The sequence below is a fragment of the Vulpes vulpes genome, chromosome 10, assembly GCF_048418805.1.
Source record: "Vulpes vulpes isolate BD-2025 chromosome 10, VulVul3, whole genome shotgun sequence".
Classification (NCBI taxonomy): domain Eukaryota; kingdom Metazoa; phylum Chordata; class Mammalia; order Carnivora; family Canidae; genus Vulpes; species Vulpes vulpes.
The window spans coordinates 65,166,778-65,190,440 of record NC_132789.1 but is presented as its reverse complement, the minus strand read 5'-3'; the positions used below and the strand labels follow the sequence as shown (position 1 = coordinate 65,190,440).

Below are 23,663 nucleotides of genomic sequence, written 5' to 3'. Positions count from 1 at the left end.
AATGAAATTGTTTTCACTTTTTTTTTTACTCCTATAACTTATTTGTAAAATGACAAAATAACAAATAAACATTCTATTGTTTGAACATGAAAAGACACTCAACATCATTAGTCATCAGGGAAATGCAAATCGAAACCACGCAGAGATATCACCTCATACCAGTCAAAATGGCTAGTATCACAAAGACAAGAAATAACAAGTGTTGATGAGGATGTAGAGAAAAGGGAACCCTCATCCATCATTGGTGGGGATGTACATTTGTGCAATCACTGTGAAACACAGTGTGGAGTTTCCCCAAAAAATTAAAAACAGAAATGCCCTATGATCCAGTAATGCCACCACTGGCTATTTACTCAAAGAAAATAAAAGCAGTAATTTGAAAAGATAGATGCACTCTTATGTTTATTGCAGCATTATTTACAATAGCCAAAGTATGGAAGCAGCCCAAACGTCCATCCATAGATGAATGGATAAAGAAGATTAGACATATATAGATATACACACATACACACATTACAATGGAATACTACTTGGTCATTAAAAAATGAGATCATGCCATTTGCAACAACATGGATGGATCCAGGAGTTATTATGCTAGATGAAATAAGTCAAACAGAGAAAGACAAGTGCCATATAATTTCCTTATATGTAGAATCTAAAAAAATAAACAGGCTAGTAAAAACAGAGAACAGCTGGTAGCTGCCAGAGGGAAGATGAGTCAAGGGATGGGCAATATATGAAGGGAATTAAGATGTAAAACTTCCATTCATCCCATAAACAAGTCACAAAGATGAAAATACAACATAGGGAATACAGTCAACAATATTGTAATGACACTGTATGGTGACAGATGGTGACTACACAATGAGCACGGAGTAATGTATAGAATTCTCAAATCAACATGTTGTACACCTGAAATTAATGTAGCATTGCATGTCAATTATACTTCAATAATAAATGTTTAAAAACGTCTTTTATCTAGAAGACCTTGTATAGAATATTGTTTTTTCCTCAAAAATATTTGGTAGAATTTGCTTTCAAGCCATATGAAGGTGAAGTTTCTTTGCTATATTTTCCCCTGGGTTTACTAAAATATAATTGACATCTAATATTTTGTCAGTATAAGATATACAATGTGATCATTTGATAAATGTATATATTTCAAAATGATTACCAAAATAAGGTTATTTATCACCTCACATAATTACCACTTTGGTTTTTTGTGGTGAGAGTATTTAAGATCTACTTTCTTGGCAACTCTCAAACTTACAATATCATACTGTTAACTATTGGGCACTGTGTAGCACATTAGGTTCTCAGAACTTATTCATCTTACAACTGGAATTTGTACAGTTTGACTGACATCTCCCCATTTTTCCCACCCTCCCAGGCCCTGGCATCTGCTCTTCTAAATTCTCTGTTTCTGTGAATTTGGCTTTTTCAGGTTCTGTCTGTAAAATCATACAGTATTTTTGTTTTTCTGTCTGACTTATTTCACCTAGCATAATGCCCACAAGATCTATCCATATTGTCTCAAATGGCAAAGTTTCCTTCTTTTTTATGGCTGAATAGTATTCCAACATATTTATATGTGTGAGTATGTATATATAATATATATGTATTTGTATATGTGTATAGGTATTCACACATATACATACCACATTTTCTTCATTCACTCATCCTGGTGACAGATATTTAGGTTGTTTCCATATTTTGACTATTGTGAAGAAAACTACAGTTAACATGGAGGTGCAGGGATTTTTCAAGATAGTAATGTCTTTTCCATCATATATGCACCCAGAAGTGGAATTGCAGGATCACATGGTAGATTTATTTTTAATTTTTTGAGGAACTACTATTCTGTTTCTTTGGTAACTGCACCAATTTACATCCCACCAACAGTGCACAAGGGTACTCTTTTCTCCACACCCTCACCAATACTTATTTCTAGTCTTTTCGATAATAACCATTTTAACAGATGTGATATCTCATTGACTCTCATATTCATTTCCATGACAATTAGTAGTGGTTAGTGTCTTTTCATGTACCATTTGGCCTATTGTATGTCTTCCCTAGGAAAATGTCTATTCAGATCTTCTGCTCATCAGATTATTGGAGATTTTTTGCTACTGAGTTGATTGAGTTTTTTAATGTATTTTTGGTGTTAACCCCTTAGCAGATATATGATCTGTGAGTGTTTTCTTCCATTTCGTTGGTTGCCTTTACATTCTGTTGATTCTTTCTTTTGTCATGCAGGAGTTTTTTAATCAATATAGTTCACTTGTTTATTTTTGCTTTTTTTTTCCTTGTATTTTGGGTGTCATATCCCAAAAATACCAAGATTAATGTCAAGGAGTTTTTTCCTTATGTTTTCTTCTAGGAAATTTATGGCTTCAAGTCTTAAACTTAAGTCGTTAATGTACCTTGAGTTAATTTTTGTGAGTTGTATAAGATAGGGGTCCATTTTCATTCTTTTACATGCAGCTGTCCAATTTTCCCAGCATCATTTAAAGAGACTATCCTTTCCTTACCAAGTATTCTTGACTGTTCTGTCAAATATTTAGTTGACTGTAAATGTGTGGGCTTATTCTTGATTCTGTCCATTGAACTGTGTCTGTTTCTTTGACAGTATCATACTGTTTTGATTACAATAGCTTTGGAATATAACAGTAGTTTGAAATCAGGAAGTGTGATTTCAAGCTAGGGATGTCTCTAGCTTTGTTATTCTTTCTTTTCTTTTATTGCATATTTTTCTATTGGAGTTCGATTTGCCAACATATAGCATAACACCCAGTGCTCATCCCGTCAAGTGACCCCCTCAGTGCTTTGTTATTCTTTCTTATGATTGCTTTGGGTTTTCAGGGTCTTTTATGAGTCCAATCAAATTTTCATTTTTTTTCTATTTCTATTAAAAAAATACCATTGGAATTTGATAGGGATTGCACTGAATCTATTGGCTTTGGGTAGTATGGGCATTTCAACAATACTAACTCTTTTCAATACATAAACACAGATATCTTTCTATTTGTGACTTACTCAATTTCTTACATCAACATCATGCCCTGACTTTTGAAAACTGCCTTCTGGCAACTAAATGGAAAAATCCTGGCACTACTTTCATTTCCTTTCCCTCAGAGATCATTGCCCTGTACTGCCTGTTGTCCAGTATCTGAAAATACCAATCATTAAATTTGGATGAAATACATTTCCTCCTTGTAATTCAGGAAACCTTAATACTTTTAATTATCAATTTCTAGAATCAGAAGATGATGTGGCGATCACCTCTAATAGTGGTAGATAGGTTTCTTACTCTTACTTTTTCTTTCTCTTCCTTTTATTATTGGCTTATCTACGTGAATTTATACTAATTAAATATTTTATTATCAATCATAGTCTTGATTTTATCATATTTTCTCAATATAAGCCTCTTTACGCTGTTTAGATATGTTCCTGCTAATCTCTGTGACTTCCTTGCTTCATGGCACAATAAAAAGATAACCTAACTAACCATAGAGTCCCTTCTCCCTACCTGAAATCAGCAATTTTGTTTTCCTCTTAGTAAATTTAATTGACTGTAATTCTAGGGTTTTTTATTCCTTTTTTTCTGAATATTTATTTAGATTTTTCTTGACCCAGATGATTCTGTTTCAGATGGGACAGGACTATGGATGAATTACTAGCTTCCTTTTCTTTTACTGTGGTTTGTCTGGTATTATTTATTTATTAAATCACATATATTTTGGTCTGTTTTCTGATCATTTGTTTGCTTTAGTTTGGGCTCCTCAGCCAATTCTGGGTGTTCTTGTTTTCACTTACATGTACAGTATTGTTTTTTTTGGGTGTTATTGCTTTAACTTACATGTACAGTGAAGTTTGTGCTATTAGCTTTCTCGTGGGTATGCCGAGGATGTACACTATGGAAGGTTATTTGTGCTTGGATTTGAAGAATTCTAACTTAAAGGATTGGATATTAGAATTTAGATGGTCACCATTATTCTCTCAGGATTCTTTCTTTGCCAACTCTGGAATTTCAATGGGGGGTTTTGTTGTTGTTTTGTACTATTTTTGAATTATTGTGGAGTGCTCTGAAGTATTGCCTCCAAAGTGTTATATTTTCTACTTCTCATATTACTTGAAATATCACTTATCCCACCCACCTCCTCACATTATATATTTATATGTTTATTAGTCATTAAAATTTTTCTGCCAAAAACTGAATTTATCTTTTATATTATTTCTATGTTATTCAAGAGATTGAATAGGTGAGATAGTTTGTTGGCAACAATATGTTTAAAATGTTGTATGAATCCTAATTAGTAAACCATATACCAAAAGTAGTTAATAGAGCAGATTCTGATCAATTACAATATTTAAAAACTGGAACCTTTCCTTATTAAGACATCTCAAGAAAACCCTAGGTTTTTTTTTTTTCCTTTGTAAAACTAATGGTACTATTATAATCTCAGCATTGTTATGAAGGATCAATGAGTTACCCATGCAAACTGTATTGCCTAGCATTTAGTAAGTATTTAATAAATTTTAATAGGTATTCTTATATTCTTTGTATATAATTATCTACAATTGGACTTTACAGATTGAATTTGCAGTCACATTATTTACATTTTTTCCTTTATTCCTTTGTCTCAAAGGAATAAAATTAGAATATACTTCTTCTTGACTTAGCGTTTATATTGAACTTGTAACATTCAAGTTAGGGCATCCAAAACATACCATACAGTGCTACATTTTTAAAATTTTATTTCCTGGAAAAAATTGCTGCATTTTGCTTTTGTATACAAGAAATAAAATGCAGTTCTATTTTCCAACAGTAGAGAATTTTGAAAATTAAAAGTAACTTTTTAAATACTAAATGTATGTACTTTGAAAGTATGGAAATTGAAAGCAGTAAAAACAAGATTGAATATTCTTGATAATTCTTCTATACTGAGATAATAGTGGTTAGTATCTTATTGTTTCCAATTTATTTTACAGTCTTCTAGCATCATAGTTAAACATTTACTCCCAAATACAATTTTTGTCTTTGAATAGATTTTTAGAAGTATAATTGCAGAATCAAAGGGAATACATGCATTTCGTGCTATTGATAAGTCTTCCCAAATTGACATTTAAAAATATTGTGTCCCGTGGTGTATAATTAGATTCTAATGCTTTGTATTTTTGTCAATTTTCAAAATACATATAAAAATCTTTTAAAACATGATGCAGTTTAATCTGTAGAATCATTACCAGGTAACAGAATTTCACTTAAATTAAATATTTTTTAAAATTTTAAGAAGAATTTCACTTATGTTTTGGTTTGAAATTGCTATATATTTTATTACTGAAAAATGTTATAAATGATGGATTTATAAATACATTTTTAACCTGTAAATGAAAATTAGAAAGTGACCTTATTCTAGAAGTAGCATCACATATCAAAAGAATGGATGATTCGATATAAAGTATGGGATACAATAGTAATGTTCTTCTTTATTTCTGGTTACACAGGAGATTACACTTCCCCACACGCTTGAAGTCAGGAGTGGTAATGTGACTAGTAGTTATGGCCAGTTCCCTGTAAGTAGAAGACCATCAGCTCTCCATATGAAAAATTAATAAACAAAACTATTCTGCTACATGATAAAAGACACAAAGATAAAGTCTAGATATATTAAAAATCTATCCATGAAAAACAAACAAAAAATAAAAGAGACTGCCCATATGATGTCAAAATTGGGAAGGATTTTTTAAACATTATACCAAAAAATAAAAGCTGTATGTAGGAAATAAATTTGAAATAAAAGACACTCACTGCAGAAGTGAGACCAAGAAGAAGAAAATATAATACTTGGGGAATATATCTAAATATTTGCAACATAAGCAAAGATAAATGTATATATATGCATCTCTAGACATATATTTAAAACTTCTGTAAATTAACAAGAAAAATAAAATAACCTAAAGAAAAATATGGCTAAAGAAAATGAACAATAATGCTTATATTTCTTTTGAGACTTATTCTCTCCCTTTGTTAAGCCTTTCTCCCAATACCTAATAACCTAAAGAAAAATATGGCTAAAGAAAATGAACAATAATTCTTATATTTCTTTTGAGACTTCTTCCATTGTCTGCCTTTGTTAAGCCTTTCTCCCAATTCCTAATATTCTTTCTTATAGTTTATAAAGATTCATAAATTCCTTCTTGTATTAATTCATCAAAGAGACATTGTTTGCCTGGTGTGTCCTAGACATCATTTAATGGCTTGGGGTACAGGCCATTTTCACTTCTTGAAGTTCTTTATTTATATAAATACTTCATGCTAACACTGAGCTCAGGAAGACCCAGTACCCAACTCGAAGGGGCACAGTTTCCAGACTATCCTTGATTTTAGACAAAATATGATTCAACCGGTCTTTTGATCATTCCATATATGTTTATACTTTTTGAACAAACAATCAGTAATCTAAACAAATCAGTGATTGGAAGATAACACAAGATGTACATGAGTGGAAGGGGGGAAAAAATTAGATTTCCACTAATCTCGCTGGCAGTAATCTTGGTGGGTTTTTTGTTGTTTTGTTTTGTTTTGTTTTATTCTGTTTGCAGGCTATGAATTACTGTAAACAGCCAAACTTCTAATTAGTATATCAAGCAAGACAATGTAGATATGCCACTCCAGTATTTACTTCTACTTAACAAGAATTATTGGAAAAATAAGCAAACCAACTGTTAACTCAAGTTCTCAAAGATATGTTTGCACTTACCCCAAAACTTTAACTTCCTTTACAACTTTCTTTCTCTGACTCAGACTCCCTCCCAGGTGCTCTTCCCAGTGCACTTACTCCAAAATCAATATTAGGCCCATGCTTCTAATTTCTTCCATTTTCATTACATTATCCTATGAGGCAGTAGAAGTTACCTTATAGTTTGTCTTTCTCTTTTATTTTTCTTCTGTTTAATCAAAGAACTTTTTTTTACATGTTACTATTATCAATGTTTGTATGTGCAGAAATAATTGAGACTTGCCTTTTATTTTTATTTATTCCACATCAATATAAGGCAGTGTATTGACCTTATGTTAAAATATGAACCATCTGTGAAAGTCACAGTTGTGAAATTGGAAACAACTTTAGTTAAAAACGTGTGAAGGGTGAGATTTTATAAAGGCCTGGCTTTTGATACATATTATGAAAAAATACATCCAAAATTAATCGTCAGTAATTTTGTGCCTCTTTTCCACAGGATAGAATGTTTAAATTTTGTCAAATGAAGCATATTTTTGAAATACTCGATAAAATGAGATGCCTGCGAAAACGTTCCACAGTGTCATTCTTGGGAGTTCTTGTCATTTTCCTTCTCTTTATGAACTTGTACATTGAAGACAGCTATGTTCTGGTAAGTTTTGGAGGTTATTTTTGTTGTTGCTGTTATAAATAAGGTCTAAGTCAAATTAGGCTTAGTCCAATTGTAACCTGATTTCAATCTCAGGTTCCTGGAATAGCATTAGTTTGAGCAAAACTGTAACATATATACTTTCTATCTAGCTACTTGTATTAATCCTATATTACCAGCAATACAATTACTTTGATTTATGTTGCAATGTTTTCTTGCATATAGTAGTTCAAATATGCACATTTAGTTATAAATAAATTAGCTATCATCACTATGCTGAATTATTTTATTTGTGTGTACACCATAATACTTTTTGAGCTTTAACTTGAAATATATAGAATTTTAAAAATTGCTTGAAGACATTAGTCCTTACTTTCTCAATTTTTTATATTATCATCAAATTTTCAAAATCTTATTTTTAATAATGATACTAATTACACTATTTTGTTAAGAAGTAATATTTTGTTATAATGTATGACACCTCATTTGATTTTGAATCAAATGCCATAAATGGCCACCATGTTATGTATTTATATTCACAGAAAAGTAGTAAAGAAGCTGAGGAACTGGAGATAATGATGTGAAAACTAGTAGCTTAAAAAGGATAAGTTAGCATATAACATATAAATAAATTTTTAAGTAAATTCTAGAAATATACAAAAGGACTTACTCTGGCTAATTTTGAGCACTCATTTTGTTCTATCATTTGTTATTGTTATAGGTATCACATCATTTTATGTCTGAGGAGAATAACATGAACATTTTTCTTATTCACTTTCTATGTGAATTGAGCTTAAGATATCTGAAAAAATCCTACTCTTTTTGTTACATTTTGTAAATAAAACACATGATATTGGCAGGATACTTATTGTATCCAATGACTTGCATTTCTGAGACACTTTCAAACCCAATTTCAGTGTTTCATTTTAAACAGACAAAAGACCATTGTGTGTAACAAGCATCCTTATATCTTGTTGATATAGAATCTCTTCAAATTCATTATAAAATGTGTAAGGAGTAATAGAGTATATTTTTATAAAGATCAAATACTATTGTCCTGTCTTGTGGATTTTTACACATTTCTATACAAATTTCAGTCCTATCTAACTAATGTAAAAGGTGTGATTTAATGAAACAGCTCTTACTAAAAGAATATTTTGTCAATGAAATTTTCTCTGGCTAGATTACACATATATCTAGTCAAATTTATAAGTAAGCCCAAGTGTAGAGAAGGGATTGCTCCTTAGTTTTAAAAATTGTAATTATTTTTAAATACTTATATTAGGTTGGGAAAAAAGTGAGTTTAAATGATGGTTAAGGGACACCTGGGTGGCTCAGCGGTTGAGCATCTGCCTTTGGCTCAGGGCGTGATCCTGGTCCTAGGATTGAGTCCCACATCAGGCTTCCTGCATGGAGCCTGCTTCTCCCTCTGCCTATGTCTGTGTGTCTCTCATGAATAAATAAATAAAATAGTTTTAAAAATGGTGGTTAAATACAAGCACTCCCCTTACTGAAAATTTAATGACAGTATTTTTATTAGTTTCATTTCTCTCTATTTATTAGATGATTTTTTTACATAAATGCATTTAGAGCTAAATTTTATCCCAAGGCTTAATATGTATAAAGACTTAAAACATTCTTTAAATAATTAATGTAAAATTACATTAAGATGTTTTTCTAAAAATGTTTAATTGCCAAGGAGAACCAGCTACCTGCTGGTATACGATGTAGTTTCTCTGTAACACTTGTCCCTTTTGACCTTTTTATTCGTGTTTATTTCAGTTTTCACAACATTATCTCATTCGACTTTTTTTGCCTTAACTCCAGAATACCACAATGTGTACAATTTGCTAAATATAGACAATAGTACATTTTTCTTTTCCTACCTTCCTTATTTCCGGGGGAAATACGAGTTATAATTCAGAGAAATCAGACAAATAATTACAAGTAAAAGATCTCTGGAGTTAAGGAGCACATTCTATTCTGCTGTTTTTGGTAGAAAAATGCATTTGTGGCCTTAAATCTGTGGCATATAACAGTTTAATGGATTGCTTACATATCCAGGGCATATGTGCCTTTCATTGGGAAAGGAAGCCAAGCTCAGTGCAAGAGACAAATACTATTACAAGGCAGTCTAAATAGAAGAGATGCTACATGCCCAATCAACTTAGCCTCTGGGCTGTGAGCATCTTCAAAGTAGCCACTAGGGTATATACTTAGTCTGTAGCTAGTGCATTGAATTGCATTCCTATCCAGAAAATGATTGTCATAAAGCTTTGTCTTATTACTGAGAAATACACCACAGCATAGTAGCTACAGAAAGAAGGTATCCAGGGAGAGCCTCGCTGTTCAGGTAGATGCCTCTGGAAAGCAGCCAACAAGACTGACTTAGGTGAAAGTTGCATTATTTATTTATGCTGAAAAGTGTAAAGAAGCTTGTTCTTGAGAATTTAATAAAGTGCTTTCATATAACTTCCATTTCATTTTATATTCTGTTATGTCCTTCAATCAGGATGAATGTACTCTACCTTCACACAGAAAAGGTCTGGATTTTTACACATTCAAGATAGAATTCTTAAAGAAAGATTCAATATCCTGAACTTCCTTTAGACTGTAAAATCACATAAGAACAGAATGATGAAATGAATTCAGAATTGTGACTACTGTGATTTTTATAGATATTTCTTCTAGACTCTATTGATAATGGGCACTATCACATTACTGGTATAAGCAGTTGGTGCTGAACTGAGTCCTTAGTTACTTTTTGGCAATCATAAATTTATTTTAAAGCTTTAGTAATGTTTTATATGTTTCCAGAGAGACAGAGACCAAAATATTTCTGTGTAAAGAAATTACAATTATCAGAATCCAACAGATATTCAGTTGGTATAAGAAATATAGAACTGAAGGCATAATTTCATATAATTTGGAAGTGTTACTTATAGATGGCAAATATATTATACATATTGTAAAAGACTAACATATTTTCCTCAATTATCAAGACAATATAAAAATAGAAATACAGTATTATAGATTGAGTGTAAGTTTATAAACATAATTGAGTATACAGAAGAGATATTCCGAATGGATCTTGAATTAGCAAAGACCAGATTGGAAGCTCCTCCCAGTCATGGCCTAATATTCTCAATTTTTATTCTAAGACAATTCCAGTCGGCCATTGATTTAAAATCTTGAGTCGGTCTCTTTCTTTATTGACATTTGAATTTGAAGCAAAATATTGAATGTTCCAAATGAAGTAAAATTTGTATTTGAATACTTTCTAATTTTTTATAAACACTGGTTTAATTAAAGTTTTATTGACCACAGGCAGATAATATGAAGACCAAATTTGTTCAAATGCATTTACTTTCTCTATAGTCTTAATGGCTTATGGGCTTAATGGTTTAATGGCTTACATATGCCTGGCCTGCCATTCTACATGGAATAATGGAAATAGATCCATATGATATCACACAGTACAGTAGACACTTGCCTAAAAACAACAACAAAATTATTTCTAAATAGGTTATCTTTGAATATATTCTACTTGTGGTAGTAAGCCAGATACAAAGGCCAGGCAAATCGATATTTTGCAAATAATATATAACCAACAAGACTTGATCAAATCGTGCTTAGGTAATCAAAATGTACTATTGAACTTATACTAAAGAGAGAAAAGGGAACCAATTAGTAATTAATCATATATTTTAAGCTAAATATGAGTATTTTTTAATATAAACCTTCTCAAAAATTGGAAAACATAAGTCCCTTACCAATTACATAAAGGGGATCTTAAATATAAAAGGACCAGACTTCAATTCCAACAGGCTAGTTTACACACACACACACATAAGCAGCAAGCAAATATATCATGAGAAAAACTAGTGTAAGGTCTGAAGACACTTCCTTGACTTGCCACAAATGTATTTTAATTAAGACATCTTGAAGACATTTGAAAAAACACTAATGTCAGAAGGACCATGGCTATTTGTTCTCAACAGCCTTTGGTTATAGTGGCCAGAAAGGTGACTGACTAAAACTCCTTCATTAATAAATTATCCAGAAATAATTATATAGAAATAATGTGTGGTATTACTTAATAATGCTTGAAGAAGATAAAATCTTAATATGCTTAATATGACTAAAATATGGAAAATTTAGTAAGAATTAGCTTTATGTGATTACTGTGAAGTAGATTACTGTGAAATTTTAAGATCATCAAATTATTATAAAGAATTTGAATTTTAACATAAAGGCAGTGGGAGTTTTCATGTAGAGATTTTTTTTGTCAAGAAAATGCCATTATTAATGTATACTGTAGGAAAAGCAAACTGAAGTATGAAGAGGGCAATAGAGTAGTGGAGTCTGGAGTAGAGACTCTAGGTGGGAATTCAAGTGTGAGATGAGGATCTATAGCTTGTGGTGCCAGTAGCTGAGATTTATAGAACATCCATATTATATATCAACCCCATATATTCATTGTGTAAGGAAAAACTTTATTTAATCCATGACCGTCTATTATTTATTTATTTTCTCTGCCTCCTTCTTGGCATTCAGGAAGGAGACAAACAACTTATAAGGGAAACATCCACACATCAACTGAATTCAGAACGTTATGTGCATACTTTCAAAGACCTATCTAATTTCTCAGGAGCCATCAATGTCACCTATCGCTACTTAGCTGCCACGCCTTTACAAAGAAAGCGTAAGTATCCCTCCATTTTCAAATCAAGAATACATAAAATATTTTTGTTTTAAAACAATGACAACTGGCTTCATTTGTATAGCAATAAAACTTTATGGGCTTTACTAAAATATATTCTTTGGGAAGTAATTCAACATGTCTTCACAAATTGCAATTACTCACTGATCCAATTCCATTAATAACAAAAAAAGAGAAACTTTTAAATGCCTGTTTGAGATATAAACTTTCAAACAATTTGCTGTAGAACCATGTAGAGAGACTGAGAAAAATCCATTTATTTGCACTTATAAAACATATCTTTTAAAAATAACTATTATCCTACTGATACATTTTCCAATAATAATGCTTTGGTTTTTATGCCTTGCCACTGCTTTTGAAGTAGTGAAAGTCATTATTTTAATTTATCAAGGTGCTGTAACAAATTATCACAAATTAGTTTAAAATCATGGAAATGTATTTTCTCATACTTCTGGAGACCAGGCATTCCAAATCAAGGTGGGGGCGGAACCATTCCCCTGAAAATCATAGGGGAGAATCTTTTCTTGACTGTTTTAGCTTCTGGTCACTCTTGGTGTTTCCTGGTTTGTGAGGGCATAACTATGATCCCAAGCTCCATCTCCACATGATCTTCTTTCCTTGGTCTCTATGTCTCTCTTCTTCTTCAAGGACACCAATCATTGCATTTAGAGCCCATTCTAAATCTGATGTGATTTATCTCAAGATCCTTAACTAATTATGTCTGCAATACTCTATTTTCAAATAAGGTCACAGCCTGAGGTTCCAGGTAGACTTGGATTTTTGGAGAAAACTATTCAGCTCACTATAGATAGATTGAGTCTGAGGAGTAACATACTACACACACACTTTATGGATTTCAAGACACTATAGACTGTGGAAGGTGTCATGACCTAATTAATGTGCCACTAGGAAAGCATAAATATTAATGCTTAAGTTTTCATTGTAAGATGCCATCAATTGTAATATTCAACTTGATTTTAAAATATTTCTGTGTGAAAAATATGACTCGTGAAATTAATGAAGCGCAGTGATATCATGAATTTCCTGATAGATCATGTGGGGACCACAGAAATTGAGTTCCCCATTAAGAAGTGTTTATGCAAGTGAGTCTGTGATCACCAGGTTGAGGAAATTGTAGCTTAACTTAATTCAGGTGTCTTCCACTCATTCCTTCATTTCAAATGTCTATAGCTCTTAAGCTTTCTTCTAATTACATAAGATTGCCAATGTTTATTTTTATCTCCATCTGTTACACTACCTTTGTGCAAACATTACTAATTCTCCCTTTCCATCCTAAGCTTACTAATGTGTATTGGCACATATGCCACTGCTTTATACAAAGGGACAATATAAAACAGAGGGTACAAGCAGGGCACTTTGGATCTAGGCACTACACCACTCACTAGGTGTTACACTTTGCACAAGCAAGCTCATCTCCCTGTGATTTAGTTTCCTCATCTATAAAGCAAAAATGATGACAAGTGCAAAGCTCTTCCAAAAAACCGTTAGGAATATGCAAGATACATATTATATGCAAAATGCATAGATTTCTTCCTTTAATGTAGGAAGTATTCTAATAGTATTGGCTATTCCAGGGCATTTAAGCTGGTTTCTTGAATCGAGTGGTACCAGAGAACATACTCCTTTTTCAAAAGAAGTTAGGGCCATAAATCCAGGTATTTAAGCAATATGTGTAAATCTGTACCTCTCTGACAGACTAGCGAGAAAGATAATTCTTGGAAAGGGTTTTTTCAGTATTGCGTAAGTCACAAGTAGGTATCTGTATTAAACAATGATCTTGGTGAATATAAACATTTTCCTATTTTTCAAGTAGTGGTTATGTAATTGTATTCAGTTCTGAATCATGGCGAGAATCAGAACTTTAAAAAGTGAGAATATTTCAATAAGGAGACATTTACACTTGTTAGAAGTAAACTGCGATTTCACAAGGTTTTATTTTATCCCCTAAAAAATCCAGATTCTAATTTGAGATTTTAGGTATCTGAATAAAAATATCCCCACAGAAATCGCTATAAAATGTGTTTCAAAACAAGGAAGAGAGTGATACTCATGTTTTGGAACAATTTACTCTACATTTGAGTAATAATGCAGTTTTTAAAAATAGTATAATTTTTTTTGGATTCTAATAGCATTCTAGGTAAATTTCAAAATCAAATTGTGAAGTCCAATTATTAATTTTTTGGTGTGAGATAATGAGAGTGATCAAAGGAAAACGAAAATGTAACATGTTTTGCATGAAAAATTTAGAGATTATTAAAATAATGAGTTATGCTTAATTTTCTTTTTTTTATCATTTGAAACTGGTTTGTCATCCTTAACTGTGAATTCCCTTCTCCTTTTGCATTTTTTAATAGTGTGGATATTATCCAGACATCTATCTTCTCTAATAGGCATTAAGCTGCAAAACACCTCAAATCATATTTTTTATTTCATAAATAAATGTTCACAGCAATGAAGCTCATACGTCATTGTGCTTAAGATGCATTTTTTCCATAGAAAAGTCAATTATGTATTAAGTACTGTAGCCTTTATGTATTTAGCATAATACTTCACTCACAAAATATTCTATACCTATCATTTACTAGATTTACCTAATACAGTAGCAGGCCTAAGGAGAAAAGTTTTTTTCTGTGTTATTCAAAACCTATTTCACATTTAATTTTCTTCCTTCTGAATTCTTTTGCTTAGGGTTTCTTACAATTGGACTTTCATCAGTGAAACGAAAAAAAGGAAACTATTTACTTGAGACAATCAAGTCAATTTTTGAGCAATCCAGCTACGAAGAGCTGAAGGAAATTTCGGTGGTGGTTCACCTAGCGGACTTTAATTCATCCTGGCGTGATGTCATGGTCCAGGATATTACACAGAAATTTGCCCACCATATCATTGCAGGAAGATTAATAGTTATACATGCTCCAGAGGAATATTACCCAATCCTGGATGGCCTTAAAAGAAATTACAATGATCCAGAAGACAGAGTCAGATTTCGTTCCAAGCAAAACGTAGATTATGCTTTTCTGCTTAATTTTTGTGCCAATACTTCAGACTATTATGTAATGCTTGAAGATGACGTTCGATGTTCAAAAAATTTCTTAACTGCCATCAAGAAAGTCATTACCTCCCTAGAAGGAACCTACTGGGTAACTCTTGAGTTCTCTAAGCTTGGCTACATTGGAAAACTTTATCATTCTCATGATCTCCCACGTTTGGCACACTTTTTATTAATGTTTTATCAAGAAATGCCTTGTGATTGGCTATTAACTCATTTCCGGGGTCTTTTAGCTCAGAAAAATGTGATCCGTTTTAAACCATCTCTCTTTCAGCACATGGGTTATTACTCATCATATAAAGGGACTGAGAATAAGCTGAAGGATGATGATTTTGAAGAAGAGTCATTTGACATTCCTGATAACCCTCCTGCAAATCTATATACCAACATGAATGTTTTTGAAAATTATGAAGCAAGCAAGGCGTATAGTAGTGTTGATGAGTACTTTTGGGGGAAACCACCTTCAACAGGAGATGTCTTTGTGATTATATTTGAAAATCCAATTTTAATTAAAAAAATTAAAGTGAGCACTGGAACAGAAGATCGACAAAATGACATTTTACATCATGGAGCCCTAGATGTTGGGGATAATGTTGTAGATCTCAAACAAAGTAGACAATGTGTTACTTACTTAAGACTAGGGGAATTCAAAAATGGAAATTTTGAAATGTCAGAGGTGAATCAAAAAATTCCATTTGATATACATTGTATAAGGATATATGTTACCAAAACACAAAAGGAATGGCTGATTATTAGGAGTATTAGCATTTGGACTTCTTAGCCAATTAAATCAATATGTCCAGTTACTGAAGCAGGCTTTCCTGTTTCCTTTTTTGCTACCTTCCTCTTTTGCTACTTTTGTCCTTTGGAGGGAACGCAGTGGATGGGGTATTTTCAAAGAAAAATCTAATCATTTTGGCAGTTTTGATTTACTTATTGTCAAGATAATTTTACTCTAATCCACACTTGTATTTATTTTAACTCCTGAAGTTGAGTATCAGTCTATGGTTAATGCTACTTTCATTTATATTTTTAATGTGATCATGTTAGTTCCAAAATTTCAACTAAGTGTCAAAAGGACACATGAAGGATTTAAAATGAGAAAATTTAGTTTGTTAAATGTTGAGTCTTGGAAAACAGTTGCCAGCTGTATATACTTCCTCAAGAATATATATCAGATAGCTTTTATTAAGCATCTGAGTGAATATGCAGTTGGTTAGAATGATAATGTTTTTTTCTTGTAAACATAAGTTTTCATAGACTTCTGTACATCTACAATGAATACCTCCTCATAGAAGTGATGTCTTTACAACAGAATTTTGTGTGTAGGTGGAGTGATGGAAAGAAAAAAATGACTTAAAAAGATTTCTCCCCCGATTATTTATATAAAAAGGGGCCTTGTTCATTGTATAAAATCATTTAATTGAGCACCTATTGTTAATAAATTTTCTGTGGGAAGCAGTCTTTTTCTAGATTCCCTTTTGCAAAATGAATAGTTATGCTCAATATTTTCAAGTTATATTGGGTACCTACATTTAATAGGAGAAATTAGAGAAGGCCTATCATTAGTTCATTCTTACAAACATTTTCAGTATATACAGAAAAATTTTTGAAATTGATTTTATATGTTTTGTATTAAAATTCATATAATTGAAATTGTAATCTATCATATGCTTTTTTTTTTTAAGTTTAACTGGACATCTTATAAAAGAGAAAAGTAGGAAACATAGAAATCAGTTGACTTTTCTATATTCAGAGCTAGTTCATAGTAAAGCCAAAGTGAGAGATCAGTTGTTCTGATATCCAGACCGTGCTCTTTCCCTTATGTACAGATTGCTGCTCACATAAATTGTGCTTTCTGTTGGCCTGTCCATGAGTCTCAGATAGTAAGTAAGCTATCTTGAAATAGCTAGTATAATTCTTCCACGAGTCACATTATCATTCTGTGGAAGAAGCCTAAAGTGTCTGAAATGATCTCCTTGTATATGAACCCACATAGCGAGCAAACTTGACCAACTTTTACTATAAGGGACTGGACAATCGTGTCTAAACCATGTCCTACTAAAGCGTTTCAGGACACATTTGTGCACCATAAAGACATTGGTTGTTCAGAACGTCCTGAACTTACCTGATCCTTTCTCTCTTTTGACAAACAGCAAAGATGAAGGGGTTACTATGAAGACATGAAAAGTACTTCATGCATATTTATGGAGAGGCTCAAATACATACGTTCATAGAGATTGGAAAATATTTCATTCACTTTATCCAAAGTGATTAAATTAGAAACTGGTAAAAATTTGGGAATTTTTTTTATTGATACAGTAGCTACTGTGTATTTTCCTTGCACCCACTTGCTATAGTATAATAAAGAGATAATATGAATCTATAAATATTAATATTTTGTTTCACAAAGTCTTAAAATCAGAAAAAAATGAACAAATGAATACTGCCACAAAACCATAATCTTTGCCTTGATTTGGAGGATATTTTCCAGACATTTAAAAGTAATCTATTTTCTTGGCTTTTCTCATCCTCTTTCATTAACTGGCTAGCTGTATAATATTCTACATATTTCTTAGAAATTACAAATGATCTTTTTCCTGTACTTTCAATGACAAAAGGTACACAACAAAAACATGTAATGTCCAGATGAGGCCGACTCCAAGAAGTGATTGTAAACTTTATGGAGTCTAAATAGTTTCTGAGAGTGTTTTCAGAGACTAGCCATTGACATCAACTTCTGGAAAATGCTTCAAGAAATGTTGTTGAGGGTAACAATGAAATTGAATGTTTGCTTGAGAATTATAAATGCAAATGTGATATAAAGGGGTTACATTTTTTCTGAAACTTGATCTTTTCATTATGGAAACCAGGTTTGAGTAAGCTGGTCAGTCACCTAAGGATGTCTTTGTTTTCTTTATAAATTGAGCGGAGGTCAACTTTTAAGGAAAGAGTTTGACAAAGCTTCTACAGTAAAAAACAAGGGGACAAATAACCTTTCTCTTTCAAAAAGATAATCTGACCAAATATTCTTTACATGAGTTAATGTTGCATTTCCTATATTTAAAAATTCTGAATAAGGCTCCTGTAGTCTTGTTTCAGAGGCATAGAGCAAAAAGACAGTTACAAGGTTTTATTATATTCAATCTGTTATGAAGCATTATATGTGATCAATGTCTCTCTCTGCAGTAAGTTTTTTAAAATATATGAAGTATTCTTTGTTACAAATATCCATCAAAAAACACTGGAATGTAATACAAAAGTTGAGTTATTTAATTACTATGTAAATAAGACACTGACAGGGTTCAAGCACAAAAATTGGCATGTACCTTAAATAATGTCTCAATTTGTTTACTTTAAACTGACAAAAAAGCTTATTTACATTTAAAATTCTTCTCCTTAAGGGAGCCTTTTCGGCATTTATAAACATCAAAGAAAAGCATTCGTAAAAGCACAATAAAAATATGGAAATTATACATTTTTGGAAAATACACATTATAGCAGTAATAACATGTCTGGCTATAAAAATACATAAAAAGTGTTAATATAAGCACTTTTACATTATCATGAAAAAAACAATAACTTTCATAAAATAGATATTTTCCAGATATAAAAATATAATTTAGAAACCAAGCATCACTTAGAACTAGTTTTCTCATAGAGCTGCAATTATGAGACTAGAACATTCCATTCTGAACCATTATTCTCTGGGAATTTTTATAAAGGTATAGAAAAACTATGCTGTATAATAATGACACATAAGGAAAACAAATATTTACAAATTACAAGGTATGGTAGGGAAAGCGCTTGCTTTTCTAAATGTCCATGTGGGACACATCACTCAATATTTGCCAGTTTGTCCACATGTCCTTTAGAACATGGCAGCCAGGATTAATGTGGAAAGCTGTAGTCTCAGTGTCTTCTAACATCTGAAGATAACAGTGTGATTCCCTTTCTTTGCCTCATTAGTATTTCCATTAATACAGCTTAAGGTCACATTTATTTTTATCACCATTAAACTGACTAATAAAGCTCACACTCAGACTTCTGGACATTTTTTACACGATCTCTTGATAAAGCATGTTTTGCCATTTTGTGTATCTTCCATTGATTTTTCTGGAAGTTTCTTTTAAAATTGATATTAATTTCGAGAGAATTTCACTGTTTCTTCTGACCCATGGTCCCCATACTTTCTAGCTCTTGATTCCATCATTCTGCATTTTAACATAACTCCCCAGCTCTATGGTACCACAAATTTGGTATGTGTGCCTTTGTCCTCTCAGGAGACACAGTGGAAGGGCCATGTAGATCTGAGTTTGAAATCAAGTTCTGCAATTACCTCCAGATAGAAGGAAAGTTAAACATTTTGAATCTTAGTTCCTTCATCTGTGAAATTGAAATAATTTTACTTTGTAGACTGTTAGAACTGGAAAGGAGATAACAAACCAATCAAGAAATATATGTTTCCTCTTTTTTTAGCTATATAGTATGTGTAAAAAAAGGATATGGCCCTTCAGAACACTACCAGAGGCCCTTATCCTGATCAATATCATAAGTTTCATTACCCACTAGAAATGTCACACAGACCACCTTTTTATATTTATATTGTTAAATAACGTCATGTAGAATTATGTAAATACCTTCCTAAACTCAAGATATATTATATTCTTATCATTCCAATATATTACTCTAGAAACCTTATCCAAAATTTGTAACAGCTATTCTTAATATTCATATTGTAAATGTTAATAATCATTTTTTTAAAGAAATCTAAACCCATTTATTTTGAAAAATTAAGAAAAAAAGGCTTTTTGTAATTTCTAAAATTGTGTTTAGAATCTACATTAAGCTCACAGAGCTGTGGTTTGCAGAATTTTTCTTCTTTTAATATCAAGTTTCTGTTTGTTTGTTGTTGTTTTTTTTTTTTTTTTTCCATTACTGGCAATAGTTATCAGTGCACTGGCTTGTAAATTACCTGGGCTGTGATGTTCAAACATGAAAAGAGGCACCTTATCTCCTTGTCTACCTTGAGTTTCATTGCTTAGATTTCTACTGCTTTGAATTTCTTCTCCGTTTATTTCAGGATTATTCTTGTTAGAAGGAAGAAGGTCATAACAAAATGTAATTTTATTAGTTCTTGCTCTTTGTTTTTTGTTTACTTTTAACTCTTTTCTAAAAAATTTTCCAAAATTACCACATCATTGCACATATGGGTGTGTGTATCTATGTCTAGCTGGACATCTCTCTGTATGTGTGTGTGAGACAGTATACCTATATGTATACATTCACATATACAGGTGTGTATACATGTAGATATCACTGTGCGTGTATATATTTGAATATAGTGTGTTTGTGGGTGTTTGTATGTTTGCAAGAACAAGAGGAGAGGAGAGAGAAAGATTGAGAAAGAGGTGTGTGTGTCCTTAGCATTATTTTTGACTTCCACATCTCCACTTATTCTTGGTTTTAGTTTTCCTAACACACTGCTTTCCTGGTTGTGTCCCCCTTCTGAACTGGCTTTTGGTTATGTGTCCTTACATATTTTATGTATCACATTCTCTGAAAAACCATAGCTCATTAGAAATTTTTGTACATTTTAGATTCTCTAAATTCCTTATAAGCTTGTTTATTAGAAGATCCCATATCTCTCAAAACAGAACTTGAGTTTTAGAATATCAGCTTTAAATTTATTTTATTTGAATTTCTTAACAGTTGAAGTTTCAAATATGACTTGCAAAGCTTTCTTTTTCTAAACTATAAATATTATGAAAACAAGGTCATACTTCCCCCAAATTCTTGTCTCTTCCACCTCATTAATCTGCTCATCATGTTTACTCTGATTTAAGTCCAGAGTAGTATTCACTTCATTAGTTCCAAAATCTTCTGAGATGCATGAATGTTCTATTCTGAACATTGAAGTTGAAATATAGATTTGAGACCATTTTCTAGATAATTGGATCTGAACATCTATTCTGAAAAACATATATATTTGAAACCAAAGTAGTTTCTTATTTGAACTATTGCTTCAGCTTCCCATTTTACTCTGTCTAGATACTCTCTTCAAAAATTTACCCAAAATTTCAATTTATTATGTGATGAGTAAGATTTTTATGCTCACAGAAAAATCTAATCACATTAAGAATACAGAATGTTCAATTTCATGTCTTATTGAAAGAAAAATACCCTACATAACCAACTCTTTAAATAGCCGAATTAAAGCTATGTTGATAAGATTCTCAATACTTTTTCCTATCAAATGAAAATTTTTATAAGGCATACACTCATTAAATTTAATAAGCAGGAAATTATTTTATTTAACATTTACTTAAGGGTGAACAATGACAATGGATAAACTGCATTCAGAAACTTAGCCTATGCTTTCAATATACTATGTGTTACTACAACTTAAACTACCTTCGCCAACATAACTAACAATCAGTCTGCCTAGCTGCAGAGAACACAATTTTAATGTATAAAAATAATAAAAATCAATGCATAACGTTAGCAGTCATAATTGAAAGCAAACTATTGTAAAAATTGTTTCAATATTTAATTTATGGTGTACTCAAAGTCTGAAAGAAATGTAAGGAACTTTTCTATCTCCTCACTCACTTCACCATCTATTTATTACCAAGGATATAGAAAATCTGAAGTACTGCACAGAGATATATGGCAATCTCCTTTTCAAACTCTAAGGTTTTAAATTCTAGTACAAACTAGACGTTTAAAAATTGTTTTTATTGTAATTTCATCTAAGTCAATTTTCTTTTTCAATAATAAAATATCATTTTCTCAGCAGCATGTCCCCAACTAATATGAAAAAGATTCTTAATATATCATGCATCTTTTCTCCCATGCAATGCTTTACATTTACCTCTTTTACGTGTCCCATTTCCCCATCTTTAAATAATCTATCTAGTTCCCTCCTACTTTTAAATATATTGATATCCCACCGCACTTAAACACTGTTACTCCACATTGGTTACTTTATCAGTGAGTGGAGTACATTTACAAAAAGGTAAAATAGAGATCTTGATTCACCTTTGCTTATCTTTTACAAGACTCTGGTTTTGACTACAAGGTACATCTGTAATCTTACATTTGTGTATTATTAGTCATTATGATACCACGTGAGATGATACCAATGATTGGCAGAAGTTATTCCCTACTATTACAAAATAAACTCAATAACTTAAACTACATTTTGCACCTTAACAATCAATACTATTGAAAGGTATTGAGGGTTTTCACCTTTCTATCTTTTTATATCGCACTGAATCTGCTCTTTAATTATAATTCTTCACCTACAAATAATTTGACTATTAATAAAGAGACATACATAAAAAGGATAGTTCCCTAAAAAGCCATTTCCTTGATTTATCAATCAGCCTAAACAGTTATTTTAAAAAGGGCACCCTGATTTCTGCTAGTAGATTGAGTGATGCTTTTTCCCTATATGAAAATACTATAACCTTAGTTTTGTATAGAATTACAATAAAAAGGCTTTCTCCTATGAAGTAAATATCCAAGTTGCAAATATAAAAATCCCATTTAACTTCAATATTCAACATTTCTTAAGCTCTAAATTGTATGTACCTGGGCACACAAGTTTTGTTTATTGTATAAGGGACCTTTGTCTACCATAATTTGCTAATAAATCATGACCTCATTAATGTCCTTTAAAATCACTAAAGAGTAGTTTGTCACTAATAAGAATGTTTCTAAGACTTAAGTGTATATTTTAAGGATCTATAATTTAATGGCTGGAGATACACTCACTTAGACCCATAAGTCAAACTGTATATTTCTACCCTCTAAGTTGCTGCTGACTTACTGTACCCAGTCTTAAGGACAGTCAAAGCAGACAAGAAACACCCACTCAAAATATTCATCCTATCAAGTCACAATCATATGAGCCATGATAACAGCCTATCGCTAATTTAGCTCTTAATTTAGCTCTTATTATTGATGAGATACTCCTTTGAAATATTGTCATAAGAAGAATTTGCTGAGCATCCAGGGAATGCAAAAATCACGACAGAGGAAATGTTCCATACCAAAGCTGGAAGAATTCCGAAGGAAAGCTTTTCTTCACGATTTTGCTGAAGCAAGTTCTTATCTTTTCTCTCAGCATTACAAATTTATCATGGCTCAACATTTTAGTCTATAATATTGCTCATATTTTATTCAAGCAAATCAAAATGTTATTTTTTTAAGAGTGTCATAAGACAAGTTAGGTGCAAATCTCATGTTTTTACTTATTTGACCAAGTAGACCAAGCTTATTCTTAATGAAATCAGAATTCCGGATTAGCCTCGAAGGTCTATTTTGCTTGCCATTTTTCTACATGGATAAACTCTTCTTTCCCATGGGATGTTACAACAAGTTGTCTAAATTAATTAGGTGATGATGAATCTGAGTCATATGTTTTTTTATAAAACTGATAAGAAAAAATATAAGTGCCCTTCTAGATAAAGC

The 23,663-nt window shown here is 31.7% G+C and overlaps 1 protein-coding gene across 27 annotated transcripts in view; it reads left to right on the top strand.

Moving 5' to 3' along the window:
- Positions 1-19,221, top strand: part of MGAT4C (MGAT4 family member C) — a 716,481-nt gene extending 697,260 nt beyond the window's left edge. For all 27 annotated transcript variants that reach the window (XM_072724523.1, XM_072724519.1, XM_072724521.1 and 24 more), the window contains 3 exons: positions 7,243-7,395; positions 11,950-12,097; positions 14,825-19,221. In XM_072724523.1, the coding sequence (XP_072580624.1) occupies positions 7,249-7,395; positions 11,950-12,097; positions 14,825-15,966 (1,437 nt within the window). In that variant the 5' untranslated portion in view covers positions 7,243-7,248 and the 3' untranslated portion in view covers positions 15,967-19,221. The remainder of the gene's footprint in view (positions 1-7,242; positions 7,396-11,949; positions 12,098-14,824) is intronic.
- The last annotated feature ends 4,442 nt before the right edge of the window (positions 19,222-23,663 follow it).